Source organism: Emys orbicularis, chromosome 13 (genome assembly GCF_028017835.1).
Source record: "Emys orbicularis isolate rEmyOrb1 chromosome 13, rEmyOrb1.hap1, whole genome shotgun sequence".
Lineage (NCBI taxonomy): Eukaryota > Metazoa > Chordata > Testudines > Emydidae > Emys > Emys orbicularis.
Genome location: NC_088695.1, coordinates 34,561,397 through 34,588,189, shown reverse-complemented (window position 1 = coordinate 34,588,189; position 26,793 = coordinate 34,561,397). Strand labels below are relative to the sequence as shown.

The following is a 26,793-nucleotide window of genomic DNA, read 5'->3' as shown; positions in this document are numbered from 1 at the left end:
GTGCTCCCTCCATATATATATATATATATGGGGGGGGGAAATCTAGCAAAACATTTTCAGCAACTTGGTATTTAAATTGTAGGGCTAATACAAGTTATTGAGGCAAAGTCACATTTTCTTCCTGCAGAAACTTATATTAAAAAAAAAAAGACCAGTTCTGGGCTGATTCTAAAAAAAATTCTGCAGAGGACCAGAAACTTACTGAGTCACTGACATGAGGGCAGACATCATAGAGCTTTGCTCCATCTTCTGTGCTCATAGAACACCTGGAAAAACAAAGACAAGAGTTGGGAGACAGACCGTGCAATGGTGAGGTCAGCCACCTCAACAGCACCACCTATATCTATCATCTGGGCATCTCTGCCATTGCAGGGCCCTCAGGCATTGGTGGCATCTTGGTTTCTCCCGTCCTCTGCCTGTGGGACACAGTTTAGAATGTTTAACTCAAGTCTTTGAGTTTAACATAAGGGTATCTGGGTGAAAATTAATGACTTGTGTTATATAGAAGGTCAGACTAGATTATCTAAAGGTCCCTTTCTGGATTTAAACTCTATGAAACACCTGTGTGCGTTTGCAGCACACTGCTGGTCCTTTCCAGGGTAAAGTGAGTCCCCTGGTTTTAGATGAGAGCTGGGTAAACACTACTCCACTTTAAAAAGCATAACTGAGCACATGAAATCTATGAGGGAAGTGGGCTGTTGGGTGGAAGTCTTTTGCCTACTAGGAACCTGAACACTCATAACTCACAGCTGTTTCAGAGCAGTGCTGGAACCCAAGCTCTGGAAAGCTAATGAATGGTTTTGGGCATATCTCTTTTCTGAAATGAGACCTAAGGTGGGATTTCCAATAATTTGCTGATGTGAAGACTCTATGAAAAATATGGCGCTTTTTACAGATTACATAAACTGTAATATCTCCAGAATGATTTGCTTTTCCTCTGAAAAAGAGGCTCAAAATTAGTGCTGTGGGGTTCCTTATTTATTGTCTCTCAAAGACTCAATGTCAAAATGTGCTTAGTTTAAAAGAGTTTTTTTCTAACTACAAGCTCCGCAAACCTTTCCTGGACTATGTTCTGGATCATAATATTGTCAGGGATTAGCTTTGCTTCATCTAAGGGATAACAGAGCTGCCAACTATCCGATATATACTTTTACACCCCTTCTTGCCCCAAATGTGTTCTCACCTGTGGTTAAAATAACGTGAGCACAAGACCTGCTGTCACCAGAATAATGGCTGCACGAGTGAGATGCCACGCATGCTTATAGTACTTTTAAAAGAGACTATGGTTACCACACCCAAAGGTAAAGGGGATGTTCTGGTTCAGAAAAGTACCTGGCTCCATTGGAGAGCTTCAGGATGACTTGGTTCTTTAAGTCATAGACTTTCCCTAGCCAACAGTCAAAGGCTATGTAGTCGCCGTACATAAATGGCTAAGGAAAAAACAAAAACTGTAAAATGCAACCTAATTCCTTGAACTATCATGTAAACAACACACAATGCAGACTGCCCAGCGATCTCTTCTGCTCAAAACGGCCCAGGACTGAAACAGCAGGGCTGCTGCAAGTTGGAATTGAGATATACTGTAGAAGTGCATGCTTTGCATGCAAAAAGTGGCCTGATCGATACCTGCATTCTCTAGGTAATGGAAACAGCTTGGTCTCTTTCTTGACTTTTTCTTAGACCGTAAACAGCAGAGAAAAAACGGTCTTACTCTATCTGTAAATTGCTTTGCACATTATTTATAAGGTGGATTGGCCAGAGCTGTGCAAAGGAAACCTTGTGTAGCACCTGCATACATTGGGTAAAGCAGTGCAGAGTATGATCAGTTTCACCTTCGTGGGCATGTTATTCCAACCAGAGAAGAGACGCTCATGTCCTTTTGCAGGAAAACCTCCCTGTAGCTGCCACCCACAAAAGCATATCTCTGCAGAAGGGTTGCAACATTCCTCATCACTTTAGAAAGGCTTCACATTACAGCCATTTATGTAGGGGTGGGGGAAAGGAGGGAAAGATGCTTGTTTCAAGTCTATTTTCTCAACTCAATGAAGGAAACGAACAGGGAAAATCTTCGCCTTCAATTTATCGTCTTGCAATCACCCACCCACTCAAAACCAGGTCTGCAGGGAAAACCAGGTATGACAGTCTCCTTCAGCTGGACCCAAAAAAAATAAAAAATAAATTTGCTCTTTTAAACATTTCTGTAACCTGTTGATATAGTAACTATGTGTTGCAGCTCAGGACTGTACCGTTGTCATGGGACTGCCAGGGTCAGGTGATCACATCAGCTAATCACAACGCAGAAGCGTCTCAGACCATTCAATACTGACAGTCTTCTCAGTCTAACGGGATCTAGCAGTACGATCAGAAACACAAGAGGGAAGGGGTTGTATGCTACACCTCCCTCCAGCAATAAGGACATTTCTGGTTGATTTAGAATAAAGCCAAGTCACAGGTGGACAACAAAACACTGAAGTGTCCATCTTGCGAGGGGCACTGCTTGCCTGGGGTACAACACCATCCCTGCGAGGTACCAACCCCCTAGCTCCCCTGGGAGGAGAGGGGAAGGAGTGTGGCTGCATTCTCACCCAGATATGCTGTAGGTCTTTGCTGTTGACAGGATAGAGGATACAGTTGGTTCCGACCAGCTTCACAGCACACTCTATGTTTACATCGATTACAGTCCCGCACTGGCTGTCCTGAAAATGCAAAGAGAGAGGGGGTGGGGGGAAAGGGTCGGTAACCAGGGAAAATTCTCAAGTTGTATGTCAGCTGCATGCAGGTGAAAGGTGCAGAACTGACAGCCCTGGAGGGTGAAACCCTGTATTTATCCTCAGAGCAGACAGCACTGGCAGAAGCAGTGCAAGTTTCTCCCAATAACCCAGTTCTGGTGGGATCACTGCACACAGAGATTTAAAGCAGTCTGAAGTCAAGGATTGGGTGCGGGGGGGTAGGTTAAAAAAAACAAAAAACCCACCCTTCTTCCCAGTTATAATTTTAACTGGCTGTTGCTGCAGCAACCTATGAATTCCTGCCTCTGCTTGTATAAAGAGACAGCTAGTTCACTTGGTGAAGTAAAACCGTTGCTGCTTGTTCATCAGTTTAGCACTTGGGTCCCCTGTACCTTGGCTCCCAGATAAATGGTGAACTGTTATTGTCACGCTCAACCTAACAATTCACTGCGACTCAACAAGATTTTCTCCCACAGGTAAAGCTCCAAACAGAGGGCAGAGCATGAGTGCCAGATGCCAAGAAGCTATAAAACTGTTGCCTTTTTACTCAAGAGTTTCCTATTCAACACATTTTATATATTTTACTTCGCCTACAGCTGGCAGCCAGTGCAATAGATAATCTGGCATCTTTCACTGGGCCAAATGTATTAAGTCACAAGATTTCAAGCCAAATAACTTACTTGTTGGTCCAATCAAAAAACATTATCTACCCTCACTCACTTTTTAGTGGGGAGGGACCAATGATCAAATCTTCAGTTAAAAAAAGGCTAAGCTCTAGATGTGAGCCTTTAGAAAGGGTTCTGCAGTAACATGTACGCATTTCACATACATATGGTTTAGCCCTCCAAGGAAGAGAAGCGAACCCAAACATTGTCAAACTCAGCAGCTACTCTGCCCTCCTGACACAATCAATAGTTTTATATGTTAATGACCATAGTCCATTACAAAACCTGACTAAGGGATGGCGTGGAGAATGCATTGCTCTCATTGGCTTCAGTAGCTGTCCTTATCTCAAACATCAAGGTCTACTATTAATGGAAACAAGCGAATGCACACTTTGAAGAGCTGATGCCGCGCAAGTACTGAATGAGCTAGCTCATTCCACAAACATTCTGTCCTAACAGATTTATTTACTCAAGCCCTGCATCTAGCGCCACATGCAGCTTTCTAAAAATCCACACGTTTTTCGGTGCTCAGTTCACTCTGCCAGGTCTCAGGGACAGCCAGTCATAGGAAGAACCCCTTCACAAATACAGACGGGGATAGTCCAGGATAATATTTGAATAGATTGCTCAGCAAATGAATCAGAGCTGTCTGGATTCCCTTCCATCCCTCCTAGGCAGAATACAGGGCTTGAGGCAGTGAGATGCAGGGAGATAAATCATTTATCGGTTCTCCTCCAGGCAGCCAAGAGGAGGGCCATCTAGGGAGGGAAGCTCATTTATCTCCACCCCTATAATGTGTGTTGGCAACAGCACATCTTTGCTCTTCTCCCTAGCATAACGGTGCCAGCATTACTCAGGAACGTATGTAGGAGACAGCATAAGAAGTGCTACACAGGCAGAGACCAAGGCAGGAGTGATGTGTTTTGTACACCTGCTTCACAAACTACAGCTACTCCTTCACACTAGAGCAGGGGTAGGCAATCTATGGCACGTGTGCCGAAGGCGGCACGCGAGCTGATTTTCAGTGGCACTCACACTGCCCGGGTCCTGGCCACTGGTCCGGGGGGCTCTGCATTTTAATTTAATTTTAAATGAAGTTTCTTCAACATTTTAAAAACCTTATTTACTTTACATACCACAATAGTTTAGTTATATATTATAGACTTATAGAAAGAGACCTTCTAAAAACGTTCAAATGTATGACTGGCATGCGAAACCTTAAATTAGAGTGAATACATGAAGACTTGGCACACCACTTCTGAAAGGTTGCCGACCCCTGCACCCCTAGTGGCTGGGTTGGGGGAGCATCTCCCAGATACACCACTGATTGTGCAGAACTAGGATACATACTTCATAGGATCTGTAGTTTGACTGGACTAGCACAGCTCTCCAACAAAAAACCCTGACTACCACAGGCAGCGAAACCGTGCTGTCAACAACTGCATTCAAAGACTTAAGCATAGCTTTGCCAGAGCTATGCTCAACTTTTTTCCAAGACAGCTACTGCTAGCTTAGTTCAAGCCACAGGACAAACAAGGCCTGGACAGCAAGTCTCATCTTTAGGAACTCAACTGCAGTGGCTCATTATTTTGCATCCGACTACTTGCCTCTGCTCTTCCCCAGAATGATCTTAGATTTGATAACCCCAATGATCTTGTTCCTTATCATTTAATACTTTTGTTTCTAGTTTTTACTTAGTAATTCCAGGTAAAAGAACCTGAAAATGTTGGTTTATGATGAACATTTCAGAATTTCACTCGTCTCAGAAGACGTGATTTTTGTGCATCAGACAGTGCATGCCAGGAGTGTTCTAGGAACCAATAAAGCATTATGTTCTAGAGGCTGCAATTTCTACCAAATCATCTCGGGGTCCCTCTCCCGTCCTTCATTTCTAATGGAAAAGGTACAATAGTACACTCAACATCTTATCAATAGGTGACATAGAAATGCCTTCACTGTACTTGATGAATAACATTTATCCGCCAACCACCAAAAAATGATGAAATCATAAGAAGTAGTTCAGAGAATTCTCTGCTGGTTTAGTCTGTCTCATACCATGCCCATTTCCCACTCACTGACCAAAGCTTTACAAGGCACATCACATTAAAATACTGAACTGGAAAGGCAGCCCCTGTGGTATAAAGCAGGGACTCTGCATTACACAGCAAGCCTGCCAGTGTCTGGCTATGTGCCCTGGTCCCCTGCCTCCGCTCTCTGACTATTTCCAGGGGTCTCATGACTAACACTGCTATTGAGAGAACAGAGGATCAGCAGATGAAGCGTGGAGATTGCTTAGCAGCAGTCCTGTGCTGAGCTTGTTACAGAGATAGGCTCAACCTTATTGCTCTGCTCAGATGAGGCAAAAAGCCGCTGCTGCTGCTGCATTGGATGCAGCGAGATTACAGAAACAAGTGTTTTCAAAACAAGTTGTTCAATTTTTTCTTTGTATTTTCAATTGGGATTTCTCCATACACAATTCCAGCCAAGGACAAGGCAGGAGGTTCCACCAGAATCCCACTGTATTACACCTACCTCCTCCAGTTTTCCATTCCCCTCTTCCCAAGCCCCTCTATGGTGGAGACTCCTTTCAGAGTCAGTGATGGTTCTTGGGTCAGTCAGCAGGAAGCTCCTGCTAACTCAAAGTGAATATGCATCCACCATAGCGCTCCCAGTCCACGCTGGCCTAAGGTATGAGAAACCAAGTCTTCAAATGGGCAAGCCTACTTGTTTTAGCAGATAAGAGACTTTAAGGTGGCCCACTTTGGAACCTTCATATTTTGTCATCTACAGATCTCGTTTTAAATCACTGCGTGGCTTAATTCAGCTTGTCCCTCCCCTTGGACAGGTGCTCAGAAGCAGGGCTGTAAGTGGCTGTACAGGAGAGAGAGTGACTTTGGGAGAACACCAGGACACACACACACCCCCCATCTGTGCCATCCTTCCTCAGCACCTCCCCTCCATTTGCTTGGATGTTCTTAACTTATTTTACTATGACACTGTGACGTTATCTGATTAAAATAAGACCATATAGATCATTGTTGCAACCACTGTTCTATATTTGCAGCAAATAATGTACAAAGGTTGTCAAGTGAGGTGCCTATGATAAGGTTATGATTTGCTGGTTATGATTATGCTTTCTGTATATGCATATATCATTTTTGTATTTGAAGTTATAAAGTACTGGCTCTATACTTGGATTTCAAATGTTTGCTCCTGGGGTAACGCCCACAAGGTAGCTAGCCAGCACATCTTGGAGGGACTATTCAAATGGAGTGGCCCATCAAAAGAACATTTAACTGACAATGGACCATGGGAGATGCCCATCTACACTTAATGGAATTTCCTGCTGTGACTAGGCAAAATGCATGGACATGGGACTTGCCCACGTGACTCCAAACTCCATCTTGTTGCTGTAATTTTCCACAGTAAGAACAATGGGATACCCTCCACATGGCAAAAGCTATAAAAGGCCCTGGAAACACATCCATTTGGTCTTCAATCCTGTTTCTTACCTCTGGAGGAACTTTGCTACAAACTGAAGCTTTGAACAAAGGACTGAATGACCCATCCAAGCTGTGGATGTATTCCAAAGACTTGACTTAAGCCAGCAGTTTATTCCATCACTGCTACAAGCCTGAACCAAGAACTTTGCCATTACTGTATGAATTGATTCCTTTAACCAATTTCAACTCTCACCTACCTTTCTTTCTTTCTTTCTTATGAATAAACCTTTAGATTTTAGATACTAAAGGATTGGCACCAGCATGATTTTTGGGTAAGATCTAAATTATATATTGACCTGGGTGTGTGGCTGGTTCTTTGGGATCAGAAGAGCCTATTATTTTATGAGACTGGTTGTAAAGAACCACTCGTCTCTGAATCCAGTGTTTTTGATGGTGATATAAGAACTGGAATGCCTGAGGAAACTGCCTTTATGTTTTCTTGTTAGCCAGTGTGGTGAAACAGGAGTTTACTTTTGTGGCTGGTTTGGTATATGTTACAAAAGAATAACCAACAGTTTTGGGTTGTGTTTGCCCTATTTCTCAGCAGTTCGTCCTGAATTTGGCATCCTCAGTTGTGACCCACTAAGGCACAGTTACGGAGACACTAATCCTTGAGGAGCAGAACCTGCTGACTGCAACTTTTTCTGCTGATTCATTCCATCAGGTTAGAATGGGGCTGAGTGAATCATTTTCAAAATGAGACCAAGCCAGCATGTGTCTCGTGCTATAATACAGGGCTTTAACTATAGATTTCCCCCAAGCCTCCCCACGGTCAGCCTCAGTCAGGTGGAACTGTGCCCTGTTCTGTTCTATTCTATTCTATTCCAGATAAAGGGGAAGGTCACAGGAAAATGAAGAGTCAAGATTTCACTGTTCCATTCTAAAATCAATTTCTCATGAGCCAGTGATGAATGGATGGAACTGGAAATCCAGCACTGTGCTCTTTAGCACACGATCAATCACAGCTTAACTGAGTCCTTAGCGCTAGATGAGTCAAGCACCCTTTGTTGCAATGAACACATTCCTGTGCGTCCATCGTTGTCCCCACAGCACATATCATGCCGGAGAAATGCTCAAGTTTGTGATGGGGAAGTCTCTCCTTTGTCCAATTCACTGTCCCATCCAAAACAGCTGTAAGAAAGGCTAGGAAGAGAAGAAAATGGCTTGTGTTGGTTGCATTTTTTTTTTAAAAAAAAGCTCACCATGCCATCAATGAAAAATTAAGACCAGCCACATATTGGAAAGGGTCAAGTGACGGCAGGTAGTTAAATGCTCAGATCTACACCAGAGGTGACAGTGTGCAAGATAGTAGTTTTGGCACAGTAAGGCATCACACATTAGCACACACACGAAATAAGTGAGACAGCATATTATCCTCAGCTCATTCAGGAAGGAAAATGTGACAGGACAGAAAACGTGCATCTACATTTGCCAAGGCGGGGGGAGGGGGGGAGGAGGGGAGAAATACCAGTAGAAACAAATCACTTCAAGCTTCTAGGAAGATGGTGTTAAAAAAAAAAAGAAAAAAAAAAAAAAAAAGCAACAGAGGGTAAACAAAAGGAAAACTTGTCAGTGAGTGTCCCTCAGAGTGAAAGTGAAATGCAACAGTGCCCATTTACTGCCAGATGCTGGAATGTGGCCTTAATCACCCCTCTATCACATATACAGGTCATACCACTTGGGATAAAGTTAGTGGCCAGCTGTCTCTCTCACCACACCACCAGTGGGTCTGACATTGAAGGGGAAGTTGAGAGAAAATACACATCAGAATAAGTAGGGCAGGAGTTAGCAACTGCAAAAGACTGCCAGGCTAGCTAAATTCCTAGAGATCTCATGGCTCATTTGAGGATGGATATTGAACATCCTTGATATTCCCCTAATGCAATCAAATCCACACATCTCCGACTGAGTGCTAGTGCTGTCATGTTTTACAACATGGCAACTAGGACTTAAAACAGCATCAGGGAAGAGAAACGCTTGTGATCTGCTGTTTAAGCACCAGCTCCATTCTGCTGAACTGGCTCTGCTGGACACTTTAGCTACGTCTTGGCTCAAGAGCCCATGGAGGCCTGGTCTACAGTGGGGGGGGCGGGGCAAGCTAAGTCGGTCTAAGTTACGCAACTTCAGCTACGAAAATAGCATAGCTGAAGTTGACGTACTTAGAGCTACTTACCGCGGTGTCTTCACTGCGGTAGGTCGGCTGCTGACGCTCCCCCGTCGACTCCGCCTATGCCTCTCACTGCGGTGGAGTACCGGAGTGGATGGGAGAGCGCTGGGCAGTCAATTTATCGCGTCTTCACTAGACGCGATAAATTGACCCCCACTCGATCGATCGCTCCAGAGGTAAGTGTAGACATGCCCGGAGTTTTCATACCTGTTTTCTGGGGTCAGATGGACAGAGAGCACTCACTAGAGATCTATTTTGAAAGATCTCTCAAGAGACACTTCTTCCCATTCAGGAACACGGTAAGTTATGCTAACTGCACCACAAAACTCCGCGTTTCCATTGCAACTGCTACACCAGATCCTTGGAAATTTTACTTCCAATGGATAACGGTCATGAAAGAGTTTTATGGTAATATGTCTCCAACGCTGACTCTGCTAGTCTTGTAAAAAGGTACCAGGCACAGGATGAATTTTAATGTGGCTAGGCTCAGCAGCAGTACCTAGAGAGGTGATTCAGCCAGTATGTGGAACTACTGTACTGGCTTAAACTTGATAATGAAACAAGTCTCCCCTTGCAAAACAGCAAGAGTGTTGCATGTGATGGACAAGACTTGAGCTAAGTTCAGGGGGACACCTCTGAGATGGCTTGGGAATTCTGTGCCTAGAATGTGAAAAGGCAGGAGATCTACAGGTTTCAAAGCAAGAAATGTAACCGTATGTGCAGATGAGACCGCTTCAGGTGAGCTGGGAAAATGGGAGAGCCTATGGTACAAACCTCACACAGTGTGGGATTCCCACTTCACCTTTGCCCCTATCCCCCACTCACAAAAACAAAAACCCAACCTTTGAAGTCCAGACACTAGAAGCGAGAGTCATACACCTTACCCTCAACATGGTATTGGAAGCTTTCATGTTGCTCCAATGCTGGGTCAGCTCCTATGGCACAGTCTCCGATTAATGCTCCAGCACACACCAAGGTGGGTGTAAAGGTAAAGTGTCGAGTGAATTGCTGCTTCCAAAGAGCATTCTGCACCACCTCCACTGCCGCCCCATGGGCGAGTGTAAAAGAGTCCCACTTAAATATCACGCATGAAGGCAAACAACTGAATATTGCCGAAACGTACAAATGCTTATATACAAATGCTAGAAGTCTAAATACTAAGATGGGTGAACTAGAGTGCCTGGCATTAAATGAGGAAATTGATATAATAGGCATCACGAAAACTTGGTGGAATGAGGATAATCAATGGGATACGGTAATACCAGGGTACAAAATACATAGGAATGACAGACTAGGTTGCACTGGTGGGGGAGTGGCACCATATGTGAAAGAAAGCCTAAAGTCAAAGATCAAAATCTTAAATGAATCAAACTTTACCACAGAATCTCTATGGATAGAAATTCCATGCTTGAACAGTAAGAGTTTAGCAGTAGGAACAGACTACTGACCACATGACCAGGACAGTGACTGTGAAATCCTCAAGAAGATTAAAGAGCCTACGAAGGCAGAAAGTGCAATAATAATGGGGGATTTCAACTATCCTCATATTGACTGGGTATGTGTCACCTCAGGACGGAATGCAGAGATAAAATTTCTAGACACATTAAATGACTGCTTCTTGCAGCAGCTTGCCCTGCAACCCACAATGGGGGAGGTAATTCTTGAATTAGTCCTAAATGAAGCACAGGATCGGGTCCAAGATTTGCACAGAGCTGAAATGCTTGGTAATAGGGACCATCCTGTAATTAAATTTAACATCCTTGTAGGGGGGGAAATGGCAGAGAAACCCACCATGGTTGCATTTAACTTAAAAAAGGGAACCACATAAAAAAGAGGAAGCTAGTTAAATGGAAATTTAAAGAAACAATCACAAGGCTGAAATGCCTGCAAGTGGCATGGATACTATTTAAAAATACTATAAACAGAGGCTCAAACTAAATGTATGCCCCAAATTAAAAAAACAAATAGTAAGAGGACCAAACAAATACCACCATGGCTAAACAGCAGAGTAAAAGAGGTGGCTAGAGGCAAAAAGGCATCCATTAAAATTGGAAGTCAAATCCTAGTGAGGAAAATAGAAAGGAGCATAAACTCTGGCAAGGCAATTGTAAAACTATAATAAGGCAGACCAAGAAAGATTCTGAAGAGCAACTAGCCAAGCACACAAAAACTGACAGCAACCTTTTTATTAAGTAAAGCAGAAGCAGGATACCTGCCAAACAGTCAGAGGGGCCACTTGATGATCAAGGTGCTAAGAGAGCACTTGAGGAAGACCAGGCTATTGCGGAGAAGCTAAAGGCTTTCTTTGCATCATGTTCACTGCAGAGGTTATGGGGTAGATCCCCACACCTGAGCCATTCTTTTTAGGTGACAAATCTGAGGATTTGTCCCAGACTGAGGCATCAGTAGAGGTGGTTTTGGAACAAAGCGATAAAGTAATCAGTAATAAGTCACCAGGACCAGATGATATTCAACCAAGGTTTCTGAAGGAACTCCAATATAAAATTGCAGAACTACTAACCGTAGTATGTAACCTATTGCTTAAATCGGCCTTGGTACAGATGACTGGAGGGTAGCTAATATAATGCTGAATTTTTTTTTAAAAAGCTTCAGAGGTGATCCTGGCAATTATAGCCCAGTAAACTTAACTTAAGCACTAGGCAAATTGATTGAAACTATAGTAAAGAACAAAATCATCAGACACAGATAAACACGATATGCTGGGGAGAAGTCAATATGGCTTTGTAAAGGGAAATCATGCCTCACCAAGCTATTAGAATTCTCCAAAGGAGTCAACAAGCATGTGGACCAGGGTGATCCAGTGGATATAGTGTAGTTGGACTTTCAGAAAGCCTTTGACAAGGTGCCTCACCAAAGGCTCTTAAGCAAAGTAAGCAGTCATGGGATAAGAGGGAAGGTCCTCTCATGGATCAGTAACTGGTTAAAAGATAGGAAACAAAAGGGTAGGAATAAATAGTCAGTTTTCACAATAGAGAGAGGTAAATAGCAGGGTTCCCCCATGGAGCTGTACTGGGACCAGTGCTGTTCAACATATTCATAAGTGATCTCGAAAAAAGGGTGAACAGTGAGGTGGAAACATTTGCAGACAATACTAAATTACTCAAGATAGTTAAGTCCAAAGCTGACTGTGAAAAGTCACAAAGGGATCTCACAAAATTGGGTGACTGGGCAACAAAATGGCAGGTTAAATTTAATGCTGGTAAGTGTAAAGTAATAAAGTAATGCACTTTGGAAAACAATCCTCCAAGTATACATACAAAATGATGGAGTGTACATTAGCTGTTATCACTCAAGAAAAAGATCTTGGAGTCACTGTGGATAATTCCCTGAAAACATCCATTCTATGTGCAGCGGCAGTCAAAAAAAGCCAAAAGAATGTTAGGAATGAGACAGATAAGACGACAAATATCATAATGCCACTATATAAACCCATGGCATGTCCACACCTTGAACACTGTGTGCAGTTTTGGTCACCTCATCACAAAAAAGATACATCAGAAATGGAAAAGATGCAGAGAAAGGCAACAAAAACTATTAGGGGTACGGAACAGCTTCCATATGAGGAGAGATTAAAAAGACGGGGGACAGGTCTACACTAGAAACTTGCATCAGCGCAACTGCACCAATGTAGCTGCACCACTGTAGTGCTTCTGATGAAGACACTCTAAGCTGATGGGAGAGAGCTCTCCCATCGGCTTAATAACTTCACCTCCGTGAGAGGTGGTAGCTATGTTGACAACACAGCTGCTGTCTACGCAGGGGGTTAAGGTCAGTATAACTACGTCGCTCAGGGGTTCGGATTTTTCACACCCCTGAGTGATGTAGCTACATGGAAGTAAACGTGTAGTGTAAACCTGGCCTGGAACTGTTCATTTTAGAACAGACATGACTAAGGAGGGTTCTGATAGAGGTCTATCAAATCACAAATGGTGTGGAGAAAGTGAATAAGGAAGTATTATTTACCCCTTTACATAACACAAGAACTAAGGGGTCACCCGATGACATTAACAGGCAACAGGTTTAAAACAAACAAAAGGAAGTATTTCTTCACACAATGCACAGTCACCCTGTGGAACTTGTTGCCAGGGGATGTTGTGAAGACCAAGAGTATAACTGGGTTCAAAAAATAATTAGATAAGTTCATGACGAATAGGTCTGTCAAAGACTATTAGCCAAGATGGGACACAACCCCATGCCCTAGATGTCCCTAAATCTCCAACTGCCAGAAGCTGGGACTGGACGACAGAGGATGGATCACTCGATAAATTGCCCTGTTTTGTTCATTCCTTCTGAAGCCACTGACAGAGACAAGATACTGGGCTTGCTGGATCTTTGGTCTTACCCAGTATGGCCGTTCTTATGCTCTATGTGGGATGCTTCACCATTATGGGTACAGGGACACTCATCCTTTAAATTTAAAGCTCAGAGGATAGGCAAGCTTTTTGTTCAATTATGAGAGATTATCAGCCTCACCTACTCAAGAGACCTCCATCTCTTTCAGTTATGCACTATGATCGATACCACATTTCTAACCACAGTTTGCTATCAAAGGATAACACTGTATCTGTTAATACACTAAAAAATGAAGCTGTTGGATACTTTCTGGGTGTGTTTGACTTCAATTTAGGTGTTTTGGCCCATCTTAGATATCCATGCAGCAGTATCATGATCTTTTAAAAGCAGCACTTACATTTGAGCTCATGTGTCTGACCACATCCCGAGGGACGACTGAGCGATCCTCAAGCTTCAGCTAGGAGAAGAGGGGGAAAAAAAGAGACCAGGTTTAGTGACCTCAGACAACATTTGGTGAAAAACTAGGACAAAGTAAGTGAAATAGTCTATTTAGCTGTTAATACTTCATGCTTCTGGAATATAGGGCATTTCAGCAGAGGCTCGCAAAGTGCTTTTATAGACACTGGATTAACCCTCTCAGCACCTTTCAAGGAAGGCATTATACCCATTTTGTAGCTCTGAAACACGGCAATTACGTGACCTGTCCATAGTTTTGCTGCAAATCAATTACGCTGCAACACCAGGAATAGGACACAGAAATTTTGACTCAGTTCCTGGCTCTCCCAACCCATATTTCAGTATCCTTTGGTGGAGAGGGGGGTGAAAGTAGATCACATAGGGCAGTTCCCCTTTGTCCTGCACTATTCATCTAACCAGTCAAGCATCACACACAATACCCCAAAACTCTGTGGTAATCCCATTTAGCCAAGAGCGTCTTGTGCAGCTCTTGGAAAGCCAAATCTTAACTAGCTAGGGATGTGATTTGTTACACTGTGCTTCCCTATCGCAGCAAACGCTCCCTTAAAACCAGTCAAGTGCAGAGATTCTCTAGCCCTGCAGCAAAAAAATGTTAAGTGTGGATTGCCACGGGCACGCAGGGGCGAAAGAAAATGCAGGCCTGTTATTTACCAGGCTGCACCTGGCAATAGACTATATTGGTAAGGGATGCAAGGAGAGTATGGGTCACGATGCAAACTGCAGACACACACACACACACACACAACTAAAATTAATCAATTTAAAGTTTTATTGGGGATAATTACAAGGGGTAAGGGAGCAGCGTTTGATTAGCTAATAGAGTTAATGAAACTTAAAACACACAATGACTAAAATATCTACTAACAATATTTATAAACAAAGATGCAGCAATTAGTAATAACTGATACTTACAAATACAAACAAACGCATAACGACCGGCAAACGTAGAAACTCTGTTTGAAACACGTGAGCTGAGAGAGAGGCTTCGAGGTGATCAGGGTCGGTAACGGGTGTACACAGGATACACAGGATTCGTTTTTCTTTCTCCTCTCCCTGCCTGCACATGGCAGGCAGGCCCATAAAGTACCAACTATGACATCATAGAAGTGTCATAGGGGACGGGGCCCAAAACCTGTTTGTGTTCATTTCTGATTGGCACAAGCAAAGTTTACACCAAGTAGGGGAGCAGGTGCCTCAAAGTCTGGCTTCGCCCCCAAAAGGTGAGGAAATGCATATTGTTTTAGAATGCGTGCAACACTGAATGACAAAAGAAGAGGCCAGGGCAATACCGGTATGGGCAAGTTTTACAGGATGCAGACAGGAACTCATCTCAACATGCCCCCGTGCCCTGGCCGAAATAGTTAGGCCGAAAACCTAAACTTCCGAGTCCGACTCCTCATTCCCACCTACGAGGGGATGCGCTTTGGGGGGTGGAAGCGATGTAGGCCGAGGCAACAAACTTGTGAATGCAGGCTTTAATGAAGGCACATCCGAGACAGAGAAGAGCGAGCCCAACTAGAAGGGACACAAACAGGGATTGGAAATAGGATTTGTAGGGCGCAAGGCCAAGCCAATCGAGCCATGACCAAAACTGGAAGGACTCTCGGACAGTAGAGCTCAACGTTTGCAGGTCTTTAACAATTGAGGACAAATTAGGAGAAATAGAAGGCAAAGAAACGCAGCATTTATCAGCAAAGTCGGGATATACTTCAGCAAATTTAGTACAAAATGAGGAAGATTGTAACGAATATTGAATCATTAATCTATTTTGAATAGTATACTGAACAAGGGAATTTAACTGCTGATTAATTAAGGAGAGGCCCTTGCCCGTAGTATTAGCAAGCATTTCAATAGCAAGGGATTGAAACAGCACTTGATCACGTAACATCATATAACCAACAGGGTTAAAACTAACAATAGAGGAGGCGAGGGAGGAAGCTGCTGTTTGCAAACGAGTCCAAAAAGAGTGGGTACTATGATGGTGTCGGTGGCTAGATGGCAAGGTATAAATACCTCCGCCCTGTAGATACAGGGTGCCAATGTTGCATATACCCGAGGGATTGGGAGGAAGCACAGCAAATGCAACATTACCGCAAATCCAAAAATGACCGGGTCTTAAGGAAGAAACTGTGGTATGGCTCCACCCATTATTGGTTACAGAATAAAAGCTGGATGCACGATTGATACATGCAGCCTCAGCATGATGCATATGCTGGGCATGAAACAGATACGTATGTGTTATGGAGGTATAGAAGGTTCCAAAAAAAATATTATAATTAAGACGATAAGAACAATTAATGGGAGGGGGATAGGTAAAATTAAGAGTGGGTTTAGTTAGGGAGGTATTAGCATAAGAGAAACTCCACATAGAACAATTAGAATAAGTACCAACCCAAGTAGGGGCTGGGGTTAAACTATTACCAACAAAAACCCAACAATGAGATGCTGGAACTTTAATACTCTCAATTAAAGGAAAGCTATGATCACTTCGACCTGAAGCATTAAGAACTGGAAACACATAAGAATTAAATTGTGAAGAACAATTATTCCAAACACTAGAAGCAGCCCACTGCACATAGGGGGAAGAACAATTCACACTAGAAATATTAAATGAAGAAAAATTATAAACTATTGGTACAAATTGAAAGGGTAATGGATATTTAGGTGAGAACTGAGTGGAGCAAACAAGACAATCTTCTGGACTCAGCGCTGACAGGGACTGGTTTCCGCTGACCTCCTTCACCCAGTAGGCGGCGAACCAGGTTTGTAGTCCACCTTCTCCTAAGGACTCCGTGGGCAAAGATGTTGTGAGGGAGAGCAGCATAACCTGTAAAAGAGAATAATGCGAGCCCTGCTCAGGGGCATTAGTTTGTTTATTAAGAACTACATTTGCTGAGCCAGTTATGATGAACTAGCTTGTCACCGGGGGTACTTGTAGCCACTAAGTAGGTGTTAGGGTACTTGCCGGCCCGGAGAATGGTGGCTTTTATAGGTTCTTGATGGCCAGAGGCTTGGGGTTCTGTAAGCCAAACCAGTTGGCCGGTGTTAGACACGGGGGACCAAGGCGGCTTAGGTGTAGGTGAAATGTGAGGCCAGCGAGAGTAACTTTTGTTGAGTGCGATAAGTACCTGGGGTAAAAATGAGCTCCAGTTTTTAAAATCAGGGTTGGGGTTTGCTGTTCGCAGCATAGTCTTAAGGACTGCGATTTTTCGCTCCACCACACCATTGCTTTGAGGATGATATTTAGTATGGATGTGAAGGGAAGCCCCCCATCCAAAAATGAGCTGTTCAATGCTTTTGCTGGTAAAGGGTGGCCCACCATCTGCTTGGACTTCAGTGGGAGTGCCCCAGGCAGCTGCTGTTTGCTTAAGAGCCACAGCGACAGAAGCAGCATTGGTTTTAGTAAGAGGGACACAAAAAGTTTGCCGAGACCCCAGATCTACAGTAACTAAGGCTTTTGGAAAACGACGAGCACTTGGCAGGGGTCCTATTAAGTCAATTTGCCACGTACTACCTGGGGCAAAGTGTTCTGCAGCGTATGCAGAGCGCTCATATCGGGGACGATTCATAGTTTTTACCTGCACACACTGCAAGCAGGACTGAACAATGAGCTCGCACTGACTGCGGCTAACGTCAGGCTTTTGGTTAGAAAAGCCAGATAACAGGCCGTACAATTTTGTGGGTGGTAAGTGTCCCCATTCTTCGTGGAGCCAGCGCAACAGCGGGTCGGCCTGTGGGGCGGGATTTGCCATATGAACTTGGGAGACCTCTCTCATTCTTTGATCAAGACTGGAATGCAGGGGGTTAGAGTCTGGTCGATGAGAGGGACAGTGCGTAACGAACCAAGGGTGAGAGAATTTACGAATTAGGGCAAAAATTTGGTCCCACATTTTAACAAAAGCTGAGGGAGAGGCTTGCTCAATTAAAATATCTAAACAAAATTGAGAATCGATACCTAAAACAACTTGCTTGTTGGCAGAGTGGGCATTAGCAACATGCTGGGCAGCTAAAAGAACGCCCTGCACTTCGCATTCTTGTGCGGAGCAGGAGGGGGGCAGTAACTGCACATTAAAGTAATTACATGTGGAACAAAGAACTCCCGCCCTAGGGGATGGTGAGGTGCCCCCGTCAGACACAACCCAAGGATTATATTTTGCTTCAATGCATAACGGTTGGTGAGATGGGGGGGCTAAGATGTTATCGCTGGGAGTTAGGGTCCATGCCTGCCAAGCTACCTCAACCTGGAAACATAGAAGCTGCCAGGTGCGAGTAGTGCCATGAAACTCGGGTGGAGAGGTACTTGTAAGCCACGGGATTAAATGAACACGTGGTCCAGACAAGGTACCTGGGATAGGGACTTGGGACCAGTGACGAGCACTGGACGCAGCCAGTAGCATTTTTCCCACCAGACCATAGTTATACTGGGGTCCAGACAGGCGATGGGCCCAATTGTAAATGGCATTACCATGTTGCAATACAGTGAACCCTACATGGTGTTTTGTGATAAACAAATTAATGTTGAGGGGTTCTTGGGAATTAAAACGGGCGGGGGGGGGGGGGGGGGGTTAGAGGCGAACCAGCCAGCTAGCTTCTCTAAGCTTTTTTGTGCTGATGCATTCCACACTTCTCGGGAGCGTTTAGAAGAGAGAGAGCTTTGTAGGATTTCTAGGTTAGAAATTAATTGCGCCGGAATATATTGGCGGTGATAATTAAGGAGACCTAGTAGCTGCTGAAGCTCTCGTTTATTTTTTGGAGGGGCTTCTGTCCAAGGGTCTAATACGCTGGCTGGGGCTTGTGTGTGAGTGGTGGGAGTGAAATGGAGTCCCAAGAATGAGAATTGCTGGCTGGCCTGCAGGTGGCTCTTTGTTTTGTTAATTTGCCACCCATCTGCTTCTAATGCATCTATTATCATTTGGGTGGTACTTTGAACTGCTTGTGGATTGGGCCCACAAATGACAATATCATCTACATAGGCTAACACGGACACATCCTGTAGGGGTTTTACCTTTTGTAATGTGATATTGAGATGGGACGATGCAAGTGCAGGTGAATTACAGAACCCCTGTGGGCAGACTTTCCATTTATATTGGACGCCCTTAAAAGCAAAATTTAAGATTCCTTGTGTGTCCTGGAGTGGGATTTGGTAAAACATATCTTTTAAATCAAGAGTACATGCCCACTGATTACTTGCATCGCTTAGTTGCCGCTGTATTTCTGGAATGGTGACAGAGCTGGAAAATGCAATAGGCTTTACATGGCTGTTAGCTTGTCTATAATCAATGACAAGGCGATATTTAGAGGGATCGCCGGGCTTGGGAATACCCCAACCCGCGGACAGAAAGGTGGATGCAGTAACCCTTTCTATTTTTTTCTCTTCTAGAAGCTGAGTGAGCAAAGCTTCAATAAGGGGAAGCCCTTCGGATTTTGTGGGGATAGGGGAAAATTTCCATGGCTGGGAGTTAACTACTTCGGGGGTATAGGGGGAATGATCGCCTACGGTTATAGGGAGGGTTTGCAGAATTTGATTATGCAGTTTAAATTTTTTAATATCTGAGACACCTAGCAGATTTTTTGATCCTAACAAGGCTTTTATTTTTCTTACGTATTTTTCGTGGGCAATTTTAACCCAAACCACGGGTTTTTCTTGTACTGCACTGAGGCCTTGAACAAACATAAAGGAGCCAGTAGGACAGTGGGGAATGTTGGGCTCAATAATGCTAACTTGAGCTCCAGTGTCTAATAAAAAGGAGGTGGGAGTGTCACCGTTAACTAACAGGGTGGCGTATGGGCGTTCATCGGTGGGATCTTTAATTTGGGCCGGGCAGCATCCGGCCCCTATTCGTTTTTTGACCTAACATAGTCCTCTCAATTTTTCCAGCCTAGCTGTTCGGCTATATTTTGCTGTTCTTGGTCTGACATTTTACGCAGGGCTTCTTTGGGGATTCCTTTGTTAAGAAGGAAGCCAAATCATGCCTGTTCAGCTTTAGTTCGCTCAGGATATTTTTGGGGATTAAACTGACTCTTTGGAGGGTCTTTTGGTGGCGAATCAACTGGGAGGACAACAGGCGGGGGCGGCAGTGACAACTTAATTTTACTAACTACTTCAAATAACATTAAGATGGATCTGCGAACAGCCGCATGCAAGTGCAGCATGGCACCGGTGTCAGCTCCAGGGGCAGCTTCTAATGCTAAATCAACTGCCTCTGCTGAGACAGGAATTTGGGTGGGATCAGTAACATGTATAAAGGGTGTGGCCACCAATTGCTGTTGAACAGTTAAAGTGGGTTTTGTAGTGGATCCCACAGGGCTATGGAAGCTCCTGCGATTGCCCATATTAAATCGTGTGGAGTAACTAAGGCTCCCGGGGGGATATACAATCCTTTAAAACTGCCTTGCATTGCTAAAATGGCAGCTGCCGGGGTGGTAAGTGGCCAAATGCGATTATTTAATAAAGCATGACCCGGGAAGCCTCATGCCCAATTGGCCGTTTTGGCTAAGATGCCAGCCTCCTCACGGTCCACCCATTCTGCTCCGTGTTCTAAGGCTAGCCGCCCGACCCAAACCATTGGTGCCTCATCGGCTTTTCGTTGCGTTTCCTTTAAAAACTCTTTAAGTTCGGCCTTAATACGTGTTCGCAGTTCAGTAACCTGCGTGGTGTTGCCTGTTTGTGCATCTATTTTAGTTTTAGTTATCGCAATAGGCAAAGCTTCTGCTACAGTTTCAGATTCAGTAAATTCTGGGGCCGTTGGCAGAGCTGGATACAGAGGAGTTTTAGGAGCTTCATATGGGGGTGGCAAAATTTTCTGAGAGGGACTTGGGGAGGGGGAGGTAGTGATGGGCTCTACCTTTTCTGTCTTCTCCTCATTATCATCTTTAGGAGAGCCTGGGGCTGCCTGTTTAGCTGCAAACATTGTGCCCCCGTGGAGGACAGAGCACAGATCGAGGGCCTTGCATATCATGCTAAACAGGACAGTGGAAACATCCTCAGATTTATATTCATCGGGTCGCAATTTTTTGGTTTTCTTAATTAAATCTAATTCTTTTATCATCTGGCATAATAATTTGTGCGCCGGATCAGCAGGTATTACCCGAGGTGGGGGAATCAATTTGGAAACGGTACCTCCGGATTTTCTAACAATGCGGCTACACTCTCTCCAAAGCTGAGAGGGATCTGCAGCACCGAGGTTCTCCACAGTCTCCGTGCACTGAGGCTGTAGGGAACAATCGACTGGCTGACACCTAAAGCTCGGGTGGCACCGAAGGAGGCATCCCGTATCTGCCAGGGTTAATTGTACAGTATAGCCTTTTAGAGTTTTACCCGAGCCAAGGGAACAGATCCATTCTATTTTTGGATCAGTCGAATTTTGGCTAGTAAAAAGGTGAAACTGCAAATGTTGGAACTGTTCAGTTTCATCATCTGCGCGGTCTGCAGCGTGCCACGGGCATGGCCCAACTCCCTTGCATCCTGTTCGTGACGCCATGTGGATTGCCACAGGCACGCAGGGGTGAAAGAAAATGCAGGCCTGTTATTTACCAGGCTGCACGTGGCAATAGACTATATTGGTAAGGGATGCAAGGAGAGTATGGGTCACGATGCAAACTGCAGACACACACACACACACACACACACACACACACACACACACACACACACACACACACACAACTAAAATTAATCAATTTAAAGTTTTATTGGGGATAATTACAAGGGGTAAGGGAGCAGCGTTTGATTAGCTAATAGAGTTAATGAAACTTAAAACACACAATGACTAAAATATCTACTAACAATATTTATAAACAAAGATGCAGCAATTAGTAATAACTGATACTTACAAATACAAACCAACGCATAACGACCGGCAAACGTAGAAACTCTGTTTGAAACACATGAGCTGAGAGAGAGGCTTCGAGGTGATCAGGGTCGGTAACGGGTGTACACAGGATACACAGGATTCGTTTTTCTTTCTCCTCTCCCTGCCTGCACATGGCAGGCAGGCCCATAAAGTACCAACTATGACATCATAGAAGTGTCATAGGGGACGGGGCCCAAAACCTGTTTGTGTTCATTTCTGATTGGCACAAGCAAAGTTTACACCAAGTAGGGGAGCAGGTGCCTCAAAGTCTGGCTTTGCCCCCAAAAGGTGAGGAAATGCATATTGTTTTAGAATGCGTGCAACACTGAATGACAAAAGAAGAGGCCAGGGCAATACCGGTATGGGCAAGTTTTACAGGATGCAGACAGGAACTCATCTCAACATTAAGAAGTCATCATCTACAATATATGAGACATTGTTTATGCCCTCTGTTTCACTCAGCAGTCCCAGGCCAGATAACATTCTTGTATCAGAACACAGCATTAAAAGCAGAGGCTAAGATTTGTTCATATATATCACCTTTCAGACTCCAGGCTTCTCAAAGCACTTTACAGTAATGAGTTAGAAATTAGTTCCAAAGCAACTGTGGTAGCAAATGGAGTAGTCGAACAACCATTACATGCTCAACAATAGCTCACACACAGCCTTGGGCATCAGAACTCACTGAACTGAGTCAGGGAGGGGATGAGGCAACGTGGTTTGGTGGACTAAACGTAGTAGTAAGAGACAGGTACTTCTAACACCAGTTCTGCCAATGATCTAATGCAGCCTAAGGGCTGGTCCACACTACCCGCCCAATTCGGCGGGTAGAGATCGATCTTCTGGGATTGATTTATCGCGTCTCATCTGGACGCGATAGATCGATCCCAGAAGCGCTCCCCCGTCGACTGCGGAACTCCTGCTCGCCGAGAGGAGGAAGCGCTGTCGACAGGGGAGCCTGCCTGCGCCGCGTGGACCCGCAGTAAGTAAATTTAGTTCGATCTAGGAAACGTCGACTTCAGCTACGCTATTCTCGTAGCTGAAGTTGCGTTTCCTAGATCGATGCCCCGCCCCAGTGTGGACCTGCCCTTAGACAGATTACAATCTCAGTTAAACATGGGAATACCAACGTAGTTTCCAGAGGTGTTGAGAAGGCACATTAACTATTGTCCGTACAGCATTTTCATCCCTGAAAATGTCCATTACGGCCATTTTGGACAAGTGTTCTGGAATCTACAAGAACTGAGGATAGAACCACTGATTAGCAGATTACTCTCAAGACAAACTTTTAACACTGCATCATCTATCCAGCTATTGGAAAAAACTTGCCAAGGGTTCCAAGTATCAGAGGGGTAGTCATGTTAGTCTGTATGCACAAAAACAAAGAGGAGTCCGGTGGCACTTTAAAGATTAACAGATTTATTTGGGCATAAGCTTTCGTGGAGAAGTGGGGGTTTTTTTACCCGCAAAAGCTTATGCCCAAATAAATCAGTTAGTCTTTAAGGTGCCACGGGACTCCTCGTTTTTGCCAAGGGTTGTTGTGGATTCTCCTTCACTGACAACTTTAAAATCAAGATTGCTCTAGAATATATGCTCTAGAAACTATTTTGGGATGTTCTATGGCTTATATTATACAGGAGGTCAGACGAATGGTCCCTTTTGACCTTGAAAGCTATGAACTGCTTTTCCCCAATCAATCTCGATCCCAAAATTCAATACTGCTTCATCGGCATTTGGTAGAAATCCAAGCTGTAGCCTGAGGCTTGGATTAGCGATTTAGTCAAAAATTTGTAATCTAAGGGCAAGTGCTGGAACCAAACATCCTAGGATGTACTGTCATATTTTACTGAAAACCCATAAAGTAACACACAATTAACTATACTGAGCTGAATGGTTAAAACGGGACTGGGAGTCAGAACACCACCACTATATATCTTTGAGCATGTTAATTTCTTATGCCTCTTTGAGATATCTCCTCCCCCCTACTCTCAGGAGTATTGAGGGTTAAGTTTTTATAAAGCTGTTAGAAATTCTTCACTGAAAAGGTACCGTAAGTACACAGTTATTTTAACAATAAACCACAGGTAATTACAGTGTTTACATTCCAATAAATACTCAACCATAAACTGCACTCTGATATTCTAAAGAATTAACTTATTCTGTTATTCAGAGTGTACCATTTACGCTTATATTTTAACGTGAATTAGAGTATTTAATTGCAATGACACTGGTGTTGAAAAACACCACAACATAAATTAAACATTACTTACTAAATCACACTTCTTTGTTATTAAATATAGTGTCTGGTAGATCCCCAATTGTGACAGGATGTTATGTCAAGCAAGAGTGATCGAACTTAAACGTTGCATAAATTTATTACAATAAGAAGTTGCAAACGAATATTGGTCCCAGCCTGCTCCTAACAGTTTACACACACACAAACTCAAGAACGAAGTGGCCTGAATATACATCCTTCCTGGGATTTTTCTTCACTGTTAACTTAAATAAAAACAGCCTCATCTTCAGATCCTTCTTAAAATACAATGCACAAGAGTTGCTCTCTGCAGCTCATCTCTGTCCCTGATTCTAAAACTCTCTGCCCTAAGCAAAGCTCAACTATTTTATAATTCTCTAGTGCAGCCAATAAGATGAACCTGGTTTGGTTGCCAGGATGAGTGAGCAAAGTAGTGCTACATCTACATGCAGGATTCCAGCACCTGACATCCTATCACAATATTTAGAAAATCTGTCATTACAGGGAAGACTACCAAATCCCAGATAAGACCAAATAAAAAATAATAATAATAAAAAAAGATTAAAAATAGGATGCCTTTTTGTGAATACCCGATATTCAGCTCACTCAAGTTTCCTCTCTCTCCTTCTCCTCCTCTATTTGTGCCTAGCAGACCAATACTGTCTTCAACTGAAGTATAGCCCCTCAGTCAAAGTAAGTAACTAAATATTTAGAGTACTTTTAAACCTACATCTCATTCGCTATATGTCGCTCTATGCAGGGCCGGCTCTGGCTTTTTTGCCGCCCCAGGCAAAAAAGCCTCCGCCCCCCCTCCCCCGCGGGGGGGGCGGAGCCCGGGGGGGGGGGGGGCGGCGAGCCCCGGCGGGGGGAGGGCGCCAGAGGGAAGGGCGGCCGGAGCCCTGGGAGGAGGGCAGCGAGCCCCGGCGGGGGCTCGGCTCCCCCCCCCTGGCGGCCAGAGCGCCGGGGGCACTGCGGCGAGCCCGGGCGGGGGCAGGGCGGCGAGCCCCGGCGGGGGCTCCGCTCTCCCCCCGGCGGCCGGGGGCAGGGCGTGGGGGGGGGGGGGGAGGGCGGCGAGCCCCGGCGGCCGGGGGGAGGGCGCCGGAGGGGAGGGCGGCCGGAGCCCTGGGAGGAGGGCAGCGAGCCCCGGCGGGGGCTCGGCTCCCCCCCCCTGGCGGCCAGAGTGCCGGGGGCAGGGCGGCGAGCCCCGGCGGGGGCAGGGCGGCGAGAGGGCGGCGAGCCCCGGCTGGGGCTCGGCTCTCCCCCCGGCAGCTGGGGGAGGGCGCGGGGGGGAGAGGGCGGCCAGAGCGCCGGGGGGAGGGCGGCGACCCCGGTTGTGGCCCCGCTCTCCCCCGCGGCCCGAGCGCCGCGCCGCCCCCCTCCAGGTGCCGCCCCAAGCACCAGCTTGGTTGCCTGGTGCCTGGAGCCGGCCCTGGCTCTATGAAAATCAATATGGTGATGAGGCTTCTGCATTCAAGTCACATGCCTTGATAATGCCAGTAGGAATCTGAAATAGCAATTCCTTGAATAGGCACCTGCTTTGATATTCCTGAGTAGCCCTGGCATTCAGCTCCACTAGTCAGATGCTTTGTCCCAGATTGACAGCACTCTCCTTGGCTACACTTGGGAAGCGCGAGTGTAGTCGCGCCACCAGCGCTGCAAGAGAGCTCTCGCAGCGCTGTATGTACTCCAACTCTCCGAGGGGAGTAGCTTGCAGCGCTGCGAGCGAGCGTGCAGCGCTGCACTGGTGCTTTACAGCGCTGCACTCGCTGCGCTCGGGGGGGGGGGGAGGGGCGTTTTCACACCCCTGAGCGCAGCAAGTTGCAACGCTGTACAGCGCCAGTGTAGCCAAGGCCTCAGCACCATGTAATATACCTGACTTTGAGCTTCGCAGAAAATCCATAGCCAAAAAGGCACCATCCTCATTTTAGCAGCGAAATGCTAGTCTGCAACATCTTTTTCCAGGTCTGATAACACTTTGCCCTTTTGGAGGGGGGGGGAGGGGACGACGATAGAGTGGGAGGAATACAAATCATTTCATCACTTACTTTCAGCAGCAAGTTAACAGCTGATATTTATGACACAATTTATTCCAGTTTAAAAACCTGAGTTGTTTGTTACCATATGCACAACTTCTTAAAAAGTACCTCCTGGTCTTTGTAGACTACTCCGGATACGCTAGGGTTAAATGCACATTGCGATGCACGAGATTTAACCACTTAACTCATTAAAGCTAATGAGATTTCCTCTCAGCCAGCCACCCTGTATGTTAACAGATCAAAGGAGAGCAATTTGTTTGGATGATTCAGAAGAGCCACAAGTGCCAAGAATTGTGTCAGGTAAAGTAGCGATCTATTTTGAAGCCATAAACAGCAAATATTTCCTTAATAGAAATGCTATTGAGATTGTTTTTTGAACAACTAGCTCTGTTGGTACTCAAACAAAATAACCTGTGTGTTTATTTGATACACAAAAGTGATACAAGTCCTCAGAGAGTGCTCTCAAATAGGACACACTCTCATATGCTTAAAAATCAACAAGTGCCTACATTTTGAATATAACTAAATTTTCAAGATAGTACTTTGGTTATGCTTGGAATTTCACTACCACAATGACACTTTCTCCACTGATATATTTGCGGGGGGGGGGGGGGGGGGGTGCGCGCAGTCTAAGTGGTCACTCGTTATCCAATCAAAATACAGGGGGAAATGCATGCACACATACATATACACAAATACATGACATTTGCCTTTTCGCCCCTTGGGGCAGTGATGGGATATTTTAACTTCACAGTTTCCACAGGGATAAAGTGAAAAGTATTTCTGCATGAGAAA

General features: G+C 44.9%; 1 protein-coding gene across 1 annotated transcript in view; it reads right to left on the bottom strand.

The window, feature by feature from the left end:
• UBE2O (ubiquitin conjugating enzyme E2 O) overlaps window positions 1-26,793 on the bottom strand; it is a 94,161-nt gene that overhangs the window by 24,146 nt on the left and 43,222 nt on the right. Inside the window, exons 2-5 of the mRNA XM_065415723.1 lie at window positions 13,776-13,835; window positions 2,586-2,696; window positions 1,333-1,430; window positions 203-266 (exon numbers count right to left, since the gene is read on the bottom strand). Of these exons, the coding sequence (XP_065271795.1) occupies window positions 203-266; window positions 1,333-1,430; window positions 2,586-2,696; window positions 13,776-13,835 (333 nt within the window). The remainder of the gene's footprint in view (window positions 1-202; window positions 267-1,332; window positions 1,431-2,585; window positions 2,697-13,775; window positions 13,836-26,793) is intronic.